The sequence below is a fragment of the Muscardinus avellanarius genome, assembly GCF_963383645.1.
Source record: "Muscardinus avellanarius genome assembly, chromosome: 8".
Classification (NCBI taxonomy): Eukaryota; Metazoa; Chordata; class Mammalia; order Rodentia; family Gliridae; genus Muscardinus; species Muscardinus avellanarius.
The window spans coordinates 61,782,268-61,794,972 of NC_137794.1; the positions used below are offsets into that span (position 1 = coordinate 61,782,268).

A 12,705-nucleotide genomic window follows, 5' to 3' on the forward strand; every position below is an offset into this window, starting at 1 on the left:
GAGATACACCCCCAAGGACTCACTAAGTTGCCTTGTCTGGCCTTGAACCTGTGATCCTCCTGTCTCAGCCTCCCCTCCCAATGACTGGAATGATAGGTGTGCACCACCACGCCCAGCTGACCATTTAAAAAAAAAAAAAAAAAGCAGAATATTTCCATCTTTCAAGACCTACTGACAACGGTTAAATTCAAGTCCCTGGTCACCTCTGGGAATTTCCAATTTTCTTCAGAGATTTGGCAAAAATTCTCCTAAAACAAGCTCAAAAAATAATTATAAAACAATTTTAATTGGAAAAATAAGAGCTATCGCATACAGGGCACAAATACGAAAATACGTTATTGTCAAACCATGGGCAGAGACTGTTAGCATAACTGCTCCTTTATTCTTTTCCTAAGAAACCTATGGTTTTGTCCTCGCTTGCTGGTTTCCTTCTCAAGCAAACCAGCCTCAGCTCCATATTCCTCCCCAAGGTGTTTGATATCATGCGTGGTTCTCCTGAGGATTTCTTCACTCTTTTCTGTTGAGAAAAAAAAAAAAAGCTTGGCCGCCCTAGGAAAGGGAAAGGATGGAAGGGTGGGAGCCCAGTGTCCTCGCTGAGTGAGGACACCCCCAGTGCCCCCAGGCCTCTCCTCTGTCACCAGGAGCCCAGGCTTGGCATGCTCACTCAGCACCTGGGGAGGGTGGGCCCAGGATCCCAGAAGTGTCCAGGTCACCGGCTGTGCCTGCTTACATTTGAGGGATACTACAGAGTCACAGAGCAGAAAGGCAAGAGTGGGTTCTGCCTCAGTGTTACAAAGCTGGAGAGACTATATATATATTGACTCCAGGGGACCTTCTACCCCAGTCCTTTTTATTTTATTATTTTTTAAAATTTGAAACAGTCTTACTAAGTTGCTGAAGTCCTTGCTAAATTACTAAGGCTAGCCTTGGACCTTTGATCCTCCTGTCTCAACCTCCCAAGTACTGGGATTTCAGGAGTGCATCACCAACCCTGGCTTGGAAAGACATTTTAAGCCCAGAAAATGCAATTGCTAATATACTCCCAACCACTTCCCACGGCATTTCCAACTACAGTGTCAGGAACACACACACACACACACACACACACACACACACACAGCCCACATCTTTTACTTAAAGTCTTCGCAAAGGGAATAATGTGCTTCATAAAATATTTAAAATGCCATAGGCAACAAAATTGTCTCTTGACTTTTTTTCAAGTGTTTAACAGACAAGGATAATTGGAAATGTTTGGAATGCGAATACACACGCACGCACACATTTTAATTTGGAATTATGCACAACTGCATCATTATTCACTACACCTGAAGCCCAATTACCACCATGGAATAACAAGTACCGTATCTGTCAAGTGTGAGGCCCCCACTCTGGCTTTCACTTGGACCAGAGTGACCCCTATGGCCTGATCTGTAAGGTCGGCTTAGGGGAAATGGCATGGTGTGTTTTACATTTGAGCAGCTATTTAGCTGCCTGGTTTGACAAGATTTTCTGAGAGGGATGAAAATTAATTATAACTGCAGTATTGCTACAATAATTTGGTCAGCTAATTGCATTTCAGTGCAAAAACAGGCAAGAGGAGTTTCCTCCCCAGGTTATTTCCTGATACGGCAGCATTCATTTTAAGAGTAGTGAGATTAAAAGAAAAATTTTAAACCTTAAATATGGCTTCGGCAATCGGGGCCTCTTTAAAGTTGCATGAGAAATGAGATTGCACCTGGGTGGGAGCGGTTGCCCCCAAACACACTTCCAGTTTTCTCCTAGACTTGAAATAGGAACAGCTCTCTTCCTTGAAAACTACATGGGGTTGACATTGTGCCGGGCTGATATTAATTTTGGGACCTAGTGAGGGTGGGTAGGAAGTCTGTAAAGCCTGTTGTTAAAAGTCACTAAAGGAAGCACATGTCGATAGAAGACGTACCACACTGTGAAAACAATGGAGGGCCTGTGCTGTCCTGGGATTTTTCTGGGTCTCACTGCTTTTACATGAGCAGTTCTGTTTGTTTGTTTGTTTGTTTGTTTGTTTTTGTGGTGCTGGGCATTGAATCAAGAGACTCCTGCCTGCCAGGCAAGTGCTCTACCACTGAGCTACATCTTCAGTCCTGTTCCTGGTTTCTTGAGTGGTATTATCCAACTTTAGAGCATCAGAGTGTACTTGGTGTTAGCAAACTTTTGAGGGACAGAGTCCATAAAATATCAGACTCTACCCCAAGGCCTGAATCAAGGCAGCTTTGTCAAGTGCTGAAATCAACAGACTTTAAGCTCTTTTACAGCCTGGTGAAACCCAATTCATTGGGTAAGTTGGGGTCATTCCCCCCCTTCCCTTCTATCAGACTTTAAGTCTAGTCGATGCTTGGTGTGTCTAAAAATGATTTTGCTGTGATGCGCTTTCTCAAATGTTTCTCAAAAAAATGGGCCCCATAGCATGGGGACTATGGACTATGTCTTATGGTCTTCCTCTAAATTCTGATTCATTGAGGGTCAATATGTAAATCCACCAAGGGTCACCCTCCAAGACATGTTCTGCAGCTGGGGGAAGGGCGGCCCAGATCACACCTGGCTCTACTGGCCGCCTGAGGCCCCTGCTCAGGCTGCATCATAGAAGAGGATGTACTTTTTCTCATTCACATTTGGGCCAAAGAGGCCCTGAGTTATTCTTAATCCCCTCCCCAAACATGGATCACGAGGTCTAACCTCTTCATCTCCAACACCATAGATACTTTTCAGGGAAGATGGATAGTCAATGGCCAAGGTAAATTTGTTTTGAGGATATTTTTCCTGTTCATTGAGAAAAGGGAAGCAAAAAGAGAGAGAAAGAAAGAAAGAAGATGAATAAAAGAATAGCAGAGAAGGTCACCCTTCTGCCTAGTACATTGTGGATTCATCATCCTTCTCTGGCCACAGCTGCAAAGGGGTAGAAAATCAATTTTTTTCTATTACTTCACGGCGAGGAAGGAAAAGCTATTTGTAAATTGAATTAAACCCAATAATAGCATGTCTGTGTATTTATCGAAGACTAGAAAAATTAGCCACAGATAACGACTACAGAATCCAGCAACTTAACTAGAAATCAACACTCTCCCATTTCAAAGCTTAGTTGAGACATTTTTCTCTTTTTCAAGAACCACCCTTTGCCAAATGTCATTGCAGTTCTTCGGCATGCCAACACATCAAAGCCTTAGTCAGGACTCTGGAGGGGAAGGGACTCTAGAGACTCATCCGGGTGGCATGGGTTTCCAAATTCATCAGTCCGTAAGTCAATCAGTAATGCTTGGATAGGAACTAGAACCCTCTAGATGACAGTTACTTCCCAAGATGCAATCTGTGGGCTATCTGTGGAATAAATTCTCTGTTACTGATAGGTTGAATTTTGTTCATAGAAATCCTAACCCATCCACGAGTTCTGGATAAGCGTGCGGTACAGTCAGTGGGTCTTAAAATTTCATGAGCCGTCTGCCCCCTAGTGGGACAACGCAGTACTTCAGGCAAGTATAGAAAGGTCCTTTCCTCCTTTCTTTCAGAGAGCAAAGGAATTCAAGTTTTCCAGATAGTGCAAGGCGAGACAGTTATCCTTAGAAGACAGTGTCCAGAGCTGAGTTCAGCAAGGCTCTCACTGATGGGTCCCCAGCTAAGAGTAGAGGCAGGTGCTGCTGCTGTGGGCATCCCAGCAAGGACAAGGTCCCCCCCCCACACACACACACACATCCTTTGAACCCTCGAGGGCTCTCCTTAGGCAACAGTGTTTGGTTCCCCACTTTCTCATTATACAAATAGCACCGATTCTAAAAGCAACCAACATACAAGGAATGTTAAAAATAATAGGGTGTTTTTTGGCAAATCATTAACATAGATGACCCTTTCAAAAAGGCCTATGTTGAATATTGAAAAAGGCAGAGGTACACATGTTTTTATAAAAAGACCAAGTCTTTGTGGCTGTTCATGTTAAGAGGAGAGTCTATTTTGTGGTGCTAGCTGGAGGTTGGTAAGGCAGAAGAGAATCTTAAGATCTGTTGTCTTGAGTTTTGCTTCCATCTTTTAGGAAACCTCAGAACTTGGCTTGCTTTAGTTTGTCAATGTGGTAGCAAAGTTTCAGTGCCGGTCCCAGCTTGAGGCCCAGGTACTTCATGATCATATCACTCTTCAGCAACAATAGAGCATTGCCATCGATCTCCTGGTGGGAAAGAATCAGAAAGAAGAAAACCCAGAAGGTAGTCAGAGTAATAAAACAGACGCCACAAGGGCAAATGGATTTATTTAGGGGGCATGTTTTCTTGGTCTCAGGGCAAAATCTTCTTTAAAAAGAAATGAGGGAAAGCCGGGCGTGGTGGCGCATGCTCGTAATCCCCACGCTTGGGAGGCGGAGACAGGAGGATGGCGCAGGTTCAAAGCCAGCCGCGCTGGCGTAAGAGACCCTGTTTCAAAAATATAAAATAGGTCTGGGAGTGTAGCCCGGAGGTAGAAGGGCTTCCAGGAACCCCAGTACCACCAAAAAAATTAAAGAAAGAAAGAAAGAAAGAAAGAAAGAAAGAAAGAAAGGAAGGAAGAAAGACAAAGACATACAAATACTATGTGCTTTTCTTTCCACCACCTCCCTGGAGTCATTTGACACACTGACGGAAGGAACCAAACATGACCGCATATGTCCCCAGTATCCCACATATGATATTTGAAATCCAACCAAAGGCTAAAGGAGCCAAAAGTGAAATCCATTAGACTCTGAAACCAGAGGTCGCCTTCCCATTCCATTCCCGATGCTGGCATGAGGCCCTGACTTCTATCCGTCACTCCGTCCCTTGTTTCTTTTCTTGGAGGCCTACCTACCTTTAGCCAATTACAAAACTGCCAATTATACTCTATGAGGGCTTCCAGGTGTTTTTCAGCCCTGTCAATAATAGTAAGCAGCATACACTAAATAATGCACCTGCTTCACCCCAGGGCTTAGCTGACTAAGGGAATGACCCATTCCTTTAAAGTCCTTGTGTGGCTCTCATTTGACTTTGAAAATGCTAACCCTCTGAAAAGCATGTGGGATTTGTTAGGATGATGATGATGATGATGATGATGATGATGATGATGATGATACTGGGAGTAGAACCCAGGGACTTTCTACCTCCGGGCTATACTCCCAGACCTATTTTATATTTTATTTGGAAACAGGATCTCACTAAGTTGCTGAGAGCCTCCCTAAGTAGCTGAGGCTGGCTTCGAACCTGTGCGATCCTCCTGTCTCAGCCTCCAAAGTGCTGGGATTGCAAGCGTGCACCACCACGCCCAGCAGCATGTGAGACTTATGGATGCAGCCAGGCTGGGTTTCTTTGCACTACAGTGCTGTCTTCAGGTCACTAGAGACAAAGGATAGTGCTCTACTGTTGGGTGTTCAGGTGAGAAGAGACACAGAGGACTCGATGACTGCGCAAAGGTCACCTATCCCTTTCATCATCTATCAAGTCAGGCATCAGTGGACCACCCACTATGTGTCGCTCACTCTCCACATCCTGGACAAAATGGCAGGTGGGCAAAGCTCACGTGCAGACTCCTCCTGGGAGCCTCACTTCCTAAGGTTCCCCTTTTACCTCGTCTCTTGAGGCTCCCACCATCTTTTACCACCCTGGAAAAGAAAGCCAGAATCCCTCTGTGCCATTAAAACATGGCCCTCTGTGGTCCTCTATCTCTAGGCCTTGTTGTCAGGGCAAGTCAAATATATGCCTAATAGAATATAGGTCCTGAGCTCGAGGAGGATCATCCTGAGCTGTGAGAGCAGATTCTATGGCAGAATCATCAAGTAAAGTGGGGAGCAAGGCAGGGAGGGAAATGGCTACTGTGACTGACAGAATAATGCTCCCCCTCTCCCTCCAGGACATCTACACCCCAGCCCTGGCATCTGTACGTAAGTTAGGTGACGTGGCAGAGAGGGCAAAAAGGTTGCAGTTGACTTTGAAGTAGGAAGATTAGCCTGGTCGGTGAGGATCAGGCAATGGAATCTCAAGGGTCTTTAAAAGTGGAAGGAGAAACTAAGGGAGAGGACCACAGAGGGCAGGCTGAGAAGGACGCAGCTTGACGTCACTGGCTGTAAAGATGGTGGCAGGGGATAGTGGCTCTTGAAGCTAGAGAGGCACCCATACAGATTCTCCCTAGGACATTCAGAAAGAAATTCAGCTCTGTTGACACCTGGATCATAAATCCTGGCCTACAGAGGACCTATAGGACCCCTGACCTTGTATCATTTTAAGCCACTATAATTGTGGTGATTTGTTACAGCAGCAAAACACAACTAACCTAGTAAGCTTGGCAGGTAAAGTGTTCATTTCCACCCTTTTTCATTTACCATCTTTATATGTTTCAGAATTACCGAAATAATTTTAACAATACCTGTGGACTGAGGGCTATCTACAGCCCACACCATGCTGATCCCTTCATGCACATTTCTCAAAACAGTTTAGGAACAAGCACTATCAGTTTGCCTGGCACACTGTAGGTGTACTATAAATGACTGTTGAATACACAGATGGATGGATGGGCAGGAAAATAGGCACTCCTGATGCAGGCCAAAATGAGAGAACAGATGGGAGAAATATCCCTTAAAAACAAACCCAAAGGATCGGTCTGCTCTGAAAAACCTGTGTTTGCATCTGTCCCTTCCATCTCTGGCTCCCCCCAGGGTACCAGTCCAGCCCTCCTACATCCGGGTCCTTGGCCTACTCCTGCCATCTGCAACCCCCTCTCCTGCCCCTCCTGGCCAGGCCCACTACTCGCATACGTGCTTCCGGAACAGCTCCACGTGAGGCCCTAGAGCCTGTGGGTCAGCGTCCTTCACGAACCAGACCACGTCTTCCACGCTCCAGGTGGAGGGGTTTCTGCTCCTTGGCCGTCTGGCATCCTGGCCATCGGAAGAAGGGCTCGAGGCTGGATGGGATAGGCAGAGACAGAGGGAGACCATTAGCCGGTGGGGCTGGGCCTGTGCCCACCTGGTGCTTCCTGGCCCCTCCTGGCCTGAGAAGGGGTCCTCGTGCCTGCCAGTGTCCTGTGGCAGGGAGAGGCTGCTCTGTCAGAAACTGGGAGCATGAGGGACAGTGCCCCCCATCTGTGCAAAAGCCCTCTGCTCTGCCAGGGAGGCAAGCAGCGGGCACCATCTTTCCTTCCACAGGCTGGAATTCTGATTCAGGTCAGAGCGAGTGTTCTTTCTTTCTCTGCTGGGAATTGAATCCAGGGGGATTCTATCTCTGAGCTACCCGCCCCAGCCCTATTTTATTTTTCATTTTGAAACAGGACCTCACTAAGTTGCTGAGACTGACCTTGAACCTGTGACCTTCCTGTCTCAGCCAACCAAGTAGTAGGATTACAGACATCCAGCACGGTGCCTGGCCCAGTGAGAGTTTGCGAATCTGCTCAGTTCTTTCTCAGTGGCCCAGGGCCTCCTGTGACTGGGTACTTGGTGACTACAGCCAGTGAGCCAGGTTGAATGTCCAAACAGGCCTCTGTAGGGTGGTGAGGCCAGAGGACTTCAGGCCCCTTCTGCCTCCGCTGGCCCCACACTGAGATGGTAAAGACAACTGCAGAACTGAGGTGTGTTTCAGGCCTCCCTTCTGCAGAATGGCAATCTGCCTCCTCGGCCTTAGAAGGAATCATCCCTGTCTGCTTATGCAGAGAGAGTGTCACTTCACTTATGGCCCCAGATACATGCCTAGCATGCCTAAGCCAAGGCTGTTGGAGTGCTTACTCTCATGACCCCTACTACACCATAAATTTCTTGACAGCCCAGAGCCCGACCCTGCACCTTATCCATAGCTGGTCCTTATAAATGGCTGTGCAGGCACTTCTCAGAGAAGATGAAAATGGCCCCAACTGGCGACAGAGGGAGAACAATGAACGAGATGCCTGGAAATGTTTATTTAGGGGGTGGCCTGTGTGTGTGTGTGTGTGTGTGTGTGTGTGTGTGTGTGTGTCTCCCAGGTCAGTTCTTCCTCTTAGAGCCAGCTTTTCCTCCTGTCTCCCGCATTTCTGAAACCCCCTTTTCTTTTCTGCCCTCACACTTGCTTCTTCTGAAGCTCTTGGGAGGATGCCTCTCGTGCTGGTCTCCTTTCTATCCCCGATGCACCGTGGATGAGAACCTCTTGCCCACTCTGCAGAGGTTTCCCAATGGGTCTCCTTGCCCTGACCTTTACTTTCTAGTGTGTACAGCTGTCACTGCTTCAGGCCACCCCGAGACGTGGACCTATCCACGCATCTCCCTCTCAGCTGCCCCTGGTCCCCTGCTGTGAGCTGCATCTCAGGTCAGGGCTGTCTTCAGCCTCAGCAGGACCTTTCCTTCCTAAGGGGAGGGAGGGAGCGCTTTGGTGGCGGAGAAACCTCAGGACAGATCTTGGAGCTGCTCCCTGCAAATGACTAGATCAGGGTGCATCTCATCAGGGGTAAAGTGGCAGCGTTCTCTAGCTAGAGGGACAGCTGTGAGGACTGCAAAGGGGCAGTGCCAGGCCCTGTGGCTGACATACACAGGTGCCCCACAGAGAAAAGGAAGCTTCCTGCCCACCTCCCCTGGCTCTCCTGCACAGCCCATCTGGGCACACTCGTTATGTCCAATATTTCCCTAGCTTCTCTTCTCTACCTTGCCTGGAGCTTTGACTCACCTCTGCGAGGCATTTACCCCTCCCTCCTCCCCACCGTTGTCCCGCCAGCCCTCAGCCCACGTAACAGCAGATACCTCAAGAATGTTGCGGTCTCTCTTGCTCTCTGAATGCCACCTGCCTCCCCTTTCACCACAAGCCTTTATTTGTTCTTAAGATGCTTTCCACATTCTGCTTTGTAGTACAATTGTGTATTTTTTTCCTGTACCTCTCAGTTAGAATTTAATTTTCTGGGGATTCCCTCTGTTCATTCTACATTGGTTCCTCCATAGCTCCAAGTGGAGTAAATATCTTTGAAATGTGGGTTCAATAAATGTGAAATAAATCGATACACCTTGCAGAAACCGTCTAGGTAATTTATGCCCAAGCCTTGTGTGGGTGATCCTTAATTTTAAGGCTTGAAAAAGACGTTGAACAATGAAGCAGCTTCCCTACAGAATAATTCTAAGTTAGAGATGAGACACTTGCACTTGTCTCTTCAGTCTTAAGGCAGAGTAGGTTTTGGCTATCTCTTTTTCCCTCCTCCTTCTGATGTGCCTGAGAAGTGCCCGGTGCTCCATTAGTGCTGGGAAGAACGCAGCATCGCATTTCCAACTGTGTGTCCTACATATGTAATGGTTCGGTTGAGAATTGGATTTACTTTGAGATTTTTTCCCCTGCTTTTTCCTTGCCGGACCTGGAGGGATCTCATCAGGTGGTTTGGCACAGGGCATCTTGCTGGGAAATTGTTAATGTACCCCGGAGCCACGTGAATGCTGATGCTTGCTTATTAAAGATGATTTCACTCCATTTAAAGACGTCTGCACTCAACTTGGAATCACAGGAATCACAGAAATCGCGTTTGCCTTTGGAGCCCACTCATCAGAGCACGGGCGTTAATCAGGGCAGTAATAGATGCTCTGCCTACAAAGGCAGGAAGTCTTTAGTCCAAGAATGATTTTGGAGTGATCAGAGCAGAGGTCAAATCTAATTTCCTGCATTGGAAAGGGAGGGGGAAGAAACCAGAGCAATTACTAGGATCATCCGCAGGATCCTAGGGTCAGGGAAAAGCTTCCCATCAGCCACAGAGGGTCAGTCAAGCAGAAGGGGCGGGTTTGTCTTTAAGGAGGAGTCCAGGGCCATGGCAGAGGAGGAAAGAGACAACGGAGGCAGGTGAGTGGGATCCACTCCGGGCACCTGGTGCTGCTGCGGGTGTTTCAGCTTCTCCAGGATGGAGCCAGGCAGGCTCAGGAATGTTTCTGAGGGGACAGTTAGTCATACAAGACAGGGAGCAGCAGGAAGCCCAAGTCACACCTTGGGAGTTTGCTCCTGATCCAAAACACATAAACTCGCCCTAGAAGGAAGAAAAATGGAACTTTCCGGCAGCAGGCTTGCAAAGCCGTTGCAGTGCTGTGCTCACAAAGAAAATAAACACGCCACTGCCGCTTCAGGTTCCAGCTGTTGCAGAGGTGTCAGAAAGACAGATGGGTCCCACCCGACACAGCCGGGGCAGGGAGAAGCCGACAGGTCAACGGTGAGCCATGATGGATTGGACAAATATCGCTCCTACACAGGCTGTGCAGAGCGCTCGCCACACACCCAGGGAACTTTGCGCTTGGTCCTGTCACTCCCTGGGGGGTGAGGGGCTGGGAATGTATGAAACCCAGTAGTGAATGGATGTATAATTAAATCTTCTTGCTTCTAAAACTGAACTCACAGCAGAAATAGAATGGCTGTGAATCAGAGTTTCAAAGCAACCTCGGGCCCCTTCCCCAGCACAGGTACTGGTACCATGTGTGTGAATCTCTCTCTGTCTTGCACATCCCCAAAGTACATACATAATTGCCTTTTGCTCATTCATAATTCAGGGGAAACGTCAGCTAACAATGGAGTTGTGTGGGAGAGTGGAAGGAGCGATGAGCCAGGAGTCAAAATCCCTGCCACCCCCTGTCTGGGCTTCTCCACTGCGCAAGAGTGCTTGGCAGGATCTCTACGATCCCCGCGCTCTCTCCACCCACCCACGGCGCTGTCTGTTCCTTTACACACAGGCAGCTGACATGGGGGGAGACACCTTCTCACGCTCTGACAGCTCATCAGTGGGTCCCCACAAAAAATACATAGAAGGAAGTGCTACAGCCAGATTCCTAGTCCCTCCTGGCTCGGCTCGTTCTCTATTGGCCTCAGTTTCTTCAAGTTCTGAATATCACTAGCTGTTTTTCAGGAGCATTTTATGAATCAAATGGGTGTGGAGTTCAGGGCTGGAGACTGATGAGAAGCACCTTGAGGGGAGCACATCCTCTCCAGCGGGGCCTCCTTCCCAACCTCTGGCAGTGGTTGGAAGGGGATGGGGCGGAAGAAGGGGAGGGTAGATCGGTTCTCAACGGCTGCAAGTGAGCTAGTTCCTGTAGACTGCACATTTCCTAGCCAGGCATGATGGCATATGCCTGGAATCCCAGTACTTCGGAGCTGACACAGGAGAATTATAGGTTCGAGGCCAGACTCAGCAAATTAGTGAGACTCAGCAACCAAGCAAAATCCTGTTTCAAAATGACAAAAAATTAAATAAATAAATAAATAAATAAATAAATAAATAGGAATGGGGGTGTAGCTCAGAGGTAGAATGTCTTTGGGGGACATTTTCAGATCTGAACTGAAACAGTGAAGGATAGAGACAATTCCCTTAGAAAAGGAGTGAGGACAAGGCTCAGTGCGAGGGATGGGATGGGTAAAGGGGTGAGAAGGGTTTATTCATTCTGGGGAGAGAAAAAAAAAGCTTCTACAAGGGACTGTGAGGAAATTGTGCTGAAAGGCCTGGGGTCCAAGTCAAGCAGATCAGCCTTTCCTCTGTAATGATTGTAAACCCGATATTTCTGAACAGAGGGACAGGTTAAGATGATGGCAATGGAATTTCTAAAGACAGATTTATTGGCCATTTATGGAATGACATATCAGAAAAAGAATAGCAACTAAGCCAGGTATGATGGTGCATGCCTATAATTTCAGGTCTTTGGAGGCTGAGACAGGAAGAGTTCAGACCCCAAAGGCTCATGTGTAGAAGGGCTAGTCCCCAGTGCAGCCGTGATCAGAGTGGTGCTCTTGGGAGGAGAGTGGATGCAGAGGGCTCTGACATCATCATTGGATCAATCCACTGATGGATTCATAATTTGATGGCAATATTTGGAGGTGGTAGAAACTTCCGGAGGTGGGGGGCCTGGTTAGAGAAAGTAGATCACTGGGGGAGTCCCTGGAAGGGAATATTGTCTCTGGCAACACTTCCTCCTGCTCATTTTCTCTCTCTCTCTGCTTCCTGGCTTCCACGAGGTAAGTAGCATTCCCTTCCCCTTTGGCTATGATGTTCTGCCTTACCTTTGCACAAAGTAAAGGAGCCAGCCTACTATGGACTGAACCCCTGAAACCACGAGCCAAAATCTGCTTTTCCTCCTCTGAGTTAACTTTCTCAGGTATTCATCACAGCGACCAAAAGCTAACACTCACGCAATGCCATCGAAGCAAACCCAGCCCACAGGACGCTTTTGGGTTGTGATAACAATGTCAGAGTTTGCTTGTTTCTTAACTCTGAGCCTTGAACCTAGTTCTGGTTAGGAATGTGTAGCATGGTCTGTTAAATGCAAAAATCAGGAAGCTTTTGTCATCTGAAACCTATTTATTTATTTATTTATTTATTTATTTATTTATTTATTTATGGGTCTGGGGATGGAACGCAGAGGCAATCGGCCTCCAAGCTACATCCCCTGCCCTATTTTTATTCCTTATTTTGAAACAGGGTCTCACTAAATTGCAGAGGGACTCACTAAGTAGCTGAGGCTGTCCGCGAACCACCATCCTCCAGTCTCCACCTCCCAAGTGCTAGGATTACAAGCGTGAGCCACCACGCCCGGCCTCTGAAACCTCTTTATAGCTCAGGGTGATTGTATCTTGGGTTAGAGACAGAGAAGAGCACCAGCCACGCCAGGGGAACATGCCCTGAAGGATTGCGGACACTCCTTCAGAGCCCACTGGCAGCGAAAAAGGTAGAAATATCAAGGCAGCAGGGAGCTAGGTTGTGTATTCACAGGAGAGGGAAGGC

At 47.6% G+C, this 12,705-nt stretch overlaps 1 protein-coding gene across 1 annotated transcript in view; it reads right to left on the bottom strand.

Moving 5' to 3' along the window:
* Positions 1 to 4,063: 4,063 nt before the first annotated feature.
* The window catches only part of SCML4 (Scm polycomb group protein like 4), a gene marked incomplete at both ends in the record, with an annotated part of 116,771 nt that continues 108,129 nt past the window's right edge, over positions 4,064 to 12,705 (bottom strand). The window contains 2 exon segments of the mRNA XM_080700383.1: positions 4,064 to 4,189; positions 6,776 to 6,921. Coding sequence (XP_080556509.1) covers positions 4,064 to 4,189; positions 6,776 to 6,921 — 272 coding nt within the window.